The sequence below is a fragment of the Rhinolophus sinicus genome, chromosome 8 (assembly GCF_057876585.1).
Source record: "Rhinolophus sinicus isolate RSI-liver-muscle chromosome 8, RSI-T2T, whole genome shotgun sequence".
NCBI lineage: Eukaryota > Metazoa > Chordata > Mammalia > Chiroptera > Rhinolophidae > Rhinolophus > Rhinolophus sinicus.
The window spans coordinates 3,977,281-3,983,061 of NC_142508.1; the positions used below are offsets into that span (position 1 = coordinate 3,977,281).

Consider the following 5,781-nt stretch of genomic DNA (forward strand, 5'->3'; position numbering starts at 1 on the left):
GTTGTCTATTTCTTTGATGATGACAAAAACCTACAAGGATCACAAAGGGCCAGATCTACTCACGTGTAAGAACTAGAAAAGTATTAAGGAGGGTCAGTGTCTGCTACGGTCTCAATGTCTGTGTCTCCCCAACATTTCTACGATGAAAACCTAATGCCCAGAGGGTGGTAGTAGGAGGTGGCACCACTGGAAGGTGATTAGAGGACAGGTCCCTCATGATTGGGATCAGTGCCCTTATCAAAGTGCCCCAGACAACTGGCTCGTCCCTTCTACCAAGTGAGGACACAGCCGGAAGTTATCAGTCTGCAACCCCAAGAGGGCCCCCCCCCAGAACCCGACTATGTGGCACCCTGACTTCGGACTTCCAAATTCCACAACTGTGAAAAATCCATTTCTGTTGTTTAGAAGCCACCTAGTCTGTGGTATTTCTTTGCTTTGCTTTGCTTTGCTTTTTTATTTTAGCAGCCTAACGGCCTACGATAGTGTCTACATTTCTTTAAATGCTCAAAATAAAAATGACTATTTTTCCATTACCAGGAATCCTTTGTCTACTAAAAACTACCAGCCATTTCACTATTTTTCAAGGGAGGAAAGATGCATTCGGACTCCTAAAACATTTTAAGGACGTTTTAAAGTTAGACATTTATTTTAAAAGTGTATCTATAGTCAAAAGTGAAACTTAATAAGTGAACTTGGAGCCTTTGCAAAGTGGACAGTGTTCAGTTTTCTATGTCATTAAAATTCTGTCTGAAGCTAGAGGATTCCTCTGCAATGAACTTTTAATTCCGAATCCGCTCCACAGCTCCTTTCAAAGCAGGTTCCCTTAATTTTTAAAACTTGGACTGTTGGTCCTGTCCTGGGGTCCAGAGCCTGGAGAGCAGCAGGTAGAACAGGACCACAGCGCCCAGCAGCGTAACCACACGCAGCCTCCTCGCAGCCACCCACGCGCGCAGCCAGGAAAGCAGCCCAAGCCGCCCACGCCGGGCCCGGGCCCGCGCGCCGCACGCCAGGCTCTCGGCCACCCGGCGCTGCCGCTCCTCCGGGCTCGCCCCGGCCAGCTCCTGCGCCAGGAGGTACACTTCGTTGCAGTAGGGGGCGCCCCCGTGGTACTGCACCAGGGGCTCCACCAGCTCCCGCAGCTCCCGCACCTGGGCCTCCAGCGCCCAGCCCTCCGCGCGGTTGTTGAAGGCGCACACGCGGTTCCCGCACTCGGCCACGAGCGCCCGCAGCGCGCGGTTGTCGGTGTCGCGCACGAAGTCCTGCAGCGACGCCCCCGCCAGGTCCTCCTTGCGCGTGAAGAGCACGACGGCGCGCCCCAGCACGGCGTCGTCGAACAGCTCCTTGAGCGCGCTCACCGCCTGCAGGTCCTGCGCCGTGAAGCGGCCCAGCTGAGTCACCAGCAGCAGCACGTGCGGCCCCGGCGCCGACAGCAGGTAGCAGCGGCTGCGCTCCTCGAAGCCCGGGTCTGTGTTGGAGACCTGGGAGCTGAAAAGGTCCGGGGTGTCCATGACTTCCACGTGCCACCGGCCCCACCTGCAGCTCCCCACCTCGCAGGTTTTGGTCACCGAGGTGGCTCCGAGCCTGGAGAGGAAGCGCCTCTGGCCCAGGATGCTGTTCCCGGTGGCGCTCTTCCCGGCTCCTGTCCTCCCCGCCAGGATGAGCCGCAGCCTGGGCTCCTGCAGGCCCTGCGTGGCGTCTTCGGAACCTGGAGGACACGGGACTTGTCAGCTGCCAACCCTTAAAGCACCGCAGCCTGCTTACCTGGGCCTCCCGGAGCCCTCTGAACAAAGGAGAACAACAGCGCCTTCACCTGGCCTTTCCACCCTACCCTCCCTGAGCTCCTCTGGTCGGAGCTTCCTGCACTCCCGGCATCTTCACCTGCTATTTCTTTCCCTGTGGCTTCACCACGTGCGCCTGTGGATGCTCAGCACCGGGTGAGCGTTTCTCTAGAGGACGCCCCTTGCAATTCCACACTTGACCTCACCAGACATCGTTCCTGCTCGGCTTTACCTTGCACAGCTGTCCCTACCTGACGGCTGCAGGGGCCTCTGCCATACTTCTCCCAGAGTCCATCCCAGGGAGGAAGGGCAGGAGGGGGCAGTAGGCGGGAGGTGAGGGGCTGTAAGGAGTCCCAGACACCGCGGTTTGTCTCGCAGCCCCGCCATCGCCAGCTGTGCAGCCATGGGGGTTGCTTAACCTAAGTGTTAAACCTTTTTGCGAAAACGGGAGTAATGATATAGGTTGTCTCTCTCAGGGTTGTAAGAGATTAGATGAGATCATCTCTTTCCTCCTCCCTCTCCTCCCTCTTCAACCTGCTTCCTAATAAGACACCTGTTTAACCCTCCATCCTGGTTCTCTAACATTCTACCTGGTCACTCATACTCCCTCTGGTGCACGATCTGATACCCTCTACACCCTCTTCTGTGGACATGAGAATAGGTTTACTGTCCTCATTTTAGCCTTTGGTGACAGAGGTGCAGGCTGGTCAAAGAAGTTAATATCTCACAGCTGGGCAGGCGCAGCAGCGATCCAGCTAAAATGCACATCTCGGGGCTCTTGCTGTTTCGCCCCAGACACCTCAGAGACACCCTGGGGCTTGTCTGTTCAGTCCTGAGTCTGCCCGACCCCCTCATCCCCCAGAGCTCCCCCGTGGGGGCAAGTGTGCAGTGCGAGACATGTTCTTACCATAGGTACTTTCTTCATCTCTCACCACCTTCCGTCCTCCCATGCTGACCTGAAAGAGTCCCAAACACAACTTGTTGTTCATTCATTCATTCATCCAATAGGTGTAACTACCTACAATGTGTCGGGCAAGAGCCCAAGAGCTGGTGACAGACACGACAGTGACAACATCATGGTTCCTGCTTGCCCTGGGACTCAGAGTTGAGGGAAGACATTGGAAGGGCCTGGGCTGGGGTTGGAATGATACAGCGAGAGCCTTGGGTGAGCTTGGTTTTGTTTGTTCAGGATCCAAATGAGAGGGCAGACGGGAGACTGGAACGCTCACTCTACATCGGTGAGTAAGCTTTGGATATTAATTGTCCCAGGTAATTCTATGGCGGTGACAAAAGCTGTAGATATTAAGTTTTCCCGAGAGATTGAGTAGCCAGGGAGACTTTGGAAAAGCGTGAGAACCAGATAATTTGCTCAGTGACTTCGGGAACCAGTAAGGTGGTTGGCCTGGGAGACAAACTGGAAGAGAATTGTAATATTGTTTCTGGAAATTGGAAAAGAAACGTCTCCCAAGCTGATCCCGAGAGCTTCTGACTCTGCTGTCAGGAAGCCAAATAATCTGTCCTATGTCAAAGTGTCTGAAGATGGTCGCGTGCTGGGGAGACTGAACAGTCCCCTCCAACCCCTGCCATTCCTGCCCCCACAGCTGAGGCTTCTCCAAGTAAGGTGGTTACACCCAATCAGTCATCGTTGAATACAAACCTTCTGTGGTCACCGAGACCCTGAGCACAGTGCAGTCTCCTCACCTGCCTCTCCAGCCTCATGACACCTACCCCTCCCCCCAACCCTCCAGCTGCTGCCCAAAGAGCAGATTTCAGGGCCTTTCCCAGCCACCTTGTGCTCTCTCGCCTGTGGCCATTCAGCCTCTGCTGTGCTGCGTCTGAGTCCTGTCTGCTCCTCACTGTCCCTTTCAGATTCTACCCCTTCCTGGTTACCACAGGTGACTGTATTCTCTCCCGTTGGCCCCACACGAGGAAAAGCAGAGGGACAGGATGGCTGAATAGCTTGTCTCTGGCCAAAGGGCTTAGATGACAGGCTTGGTGGGTCCTTGATCCAAAGGCGTTCGTGGTTCTGCAGGAACTGCCCCGCCCCGCCCACCCCAAGCCTTCAGTCAAGTTCACCCCCACCCCAGGCCTCATGGAGTATTTTGTGTGTAGGATTCAACACACTCCCATGACTGATGCCAGAGCCAGAATGGAGAGACAGCCACAGATTCAGAGCAAACAACAAGAGTTTAGCTAAAGCCAGAAGTCCTGGTCAAAGATGGAGATGAGAAGGTACAGGGAGCCGCCAGGACCCTGGGGTAGGCCCTATAGAACCTCCCACAGAGTTTGGGGCTGAAAAGTTCTGAAGCCTGAGAGCTCAAGTCTGGGGTCACAAGGCGCACAGTTATTGAAGACGGGAACCCATGTAGAATCGTATAATCTTAAACCTCCAAGGGACTGAGCTCACCCCGTCCAGCACTTCCTGAACCTGCTGTCTTTGGGAGTTAATTATCTAGGGGATTCTTTAACATGTATAGTTCTTAGGGATTTTGAATCACTGATCTGTACCTTTAAAAAACCACTAACTCTCCCCACCCAGTGATTCTGCTGCGTTCAGCCCACGATGTGACTTCTGGCTCGGTTATCCTAGCCCACCCCCTTCATCATCCAGAGCAGGTGAAGAAACTAAGATGGCTCAGCGGCCCACACAGCCCTGGAAGCTTTGATTGGAGAACAAATGTTCAAGGGCACAGGTTTGAAGCCTGTGTTCTCGACCTTCGATGCCTCTTGCAATACCCTCTTGTGGACACTCTGAGGAGAGTGGAGTGAGTGCTTTGGGCGGTTCAGACCAAATGGACACAGACTTTTCACCTTGTAGCTTGTTCCGAGGTTAGACTTGCCTATCCGACCCCAGAAATAGCTGCCTCTGCCGAATATGCTTTTGGGGAGTGTTTCCTGCCCAGAAGTGTGCTTTGTTCCCTGCACTGGCCAAGCCAACTCAGCAGGGGAGCGGGAAGGAGTGGGGTCCGTCCCAAAGAAGAGCGTGTGCTCCTGGCTGGATGGTCATCCTTCTTCTGAACTTACTCGGTGTGAAACTCAGAACCTCCTTAAACACCTGGGAGTGTGCAGTGACTGTCTAGATCCCGCTCCCTGCCTGGTACCTACTAGAAGGCAGGTGCTCACTGAGCCAGCTTCCTACAGGCACCAAATTCTTCTGGGTCTTCACAGTTCCTAGTTCCGCGCCAGCTCCCTTCCCCTGCTTGGGCTCACCTTTCCTGCAGAAGTGGCAACAGGCTCTGACGCTGGCCCCCTGAAGCCCCTGACTTACTGCTTTCCCTTCGGCTGTGAGTGCAGCAGGCTGTTCCCAGCACAAGGGGAAGTGTTCACATCTCTCAGACTCAGAGGGCAGGAAGCCCCAGGGGGGCGGTGCCCAGGGTTAACAACTTAAAGAGACAGAAACATTTGTCATGGAGGTGTGTTTGTAGTGTTTCTCCTTCAAAACCTCCCTACTGCTGTGACTAAGGTCACGTGTGATTCTAGCAGGGCACCTGATATCAAATATTTTGCCATCCCTGAGGAAGGGAAGGGTGTTGTAGTCCCGAGCCCCAACTCTGCTTCTAGAATTGGTAATTGATCTAATCTTCAATTACTTTTCAATGTGTAGGGATTGTTCTCCTACAAAATAGGTCCAGAGAGTCTCCTGCCCAGAGCCCAGGACACAATAGCAGTTCTCCACAGCAGCCCATTGATTGGACTTCCATCTGGCCAGTGCTACTCTGGGGTCCCGTCTGTCTGAAGCATCTGGCAGTAGAGTCTCATCCTTCCTAAGAAAGGAAGGCCCCCCCGCTAATAAAGGACTTGAGGACTAGCTGGTCTGTTGTGGATGACTACCTTTCTACAATTCTTAGCCTATTACGAGCCTTAGTCAGGTGTCTGTGTTGGTATCACCAATTCTAGTTATTGTGTTTTTCTCAAGAGGGTCATGAAAGTGAGGTCAGCAAAAGAGCCAATTGTGTGGCGAACAGGACTGGCCCTAGACCTGGGCATGTCACTCACCAACGAT

The 5,781-nt window shown here is 53.8% G+C and overlaps 1 protein-coding gene across 4 annotated transcripts; it reads right to left on the minus strand.

Annotated features, from left to right (window-relative positions):
* Positions 1 to 761: 761 nt before the first annotated feature.
* GIMAP1 (GTPase, IMAP family member 1) lies at positions 762 to 5,150 on the minus strand. 4 transcript variants are annotated; one of them, XM_088799809.1, is made up of 3 exons: positions 5,047 to 5,150; positions 2,686 to 2,734; positions 762 to 1,705 (listed from the first exon to the last, which is right to left on the minus strand). In XM_088799809.1, the coding sequence occupies exons 2-3, from the start codon at positions 2,726 to 2,728 to the stop codon at positions 831 to 833; spliced, it is 918 nt and encodes a 305-aa protein (XP_088655935.1). In that variant the 5' UTR covers positions 2,729 to 2,734; positions 5,047 to 5,150; the 3' UTR covers positions 762 to 830. The 4 variants fall into 4 exon arrangements, with proteins under 4 accessions (XP_088655935.1, XP_074171241.1, XP_074171239.1 ...); XM_074315140.2 differs by having other exon boundaries at positions 4,884 to 5,137; XM_074315138.2 differs by having other exon boundaries at positions 4,989 to 5,133.
* Between the last annotated feature and the right edge of the window lie 631 nt (positions 5,151 to 5,781).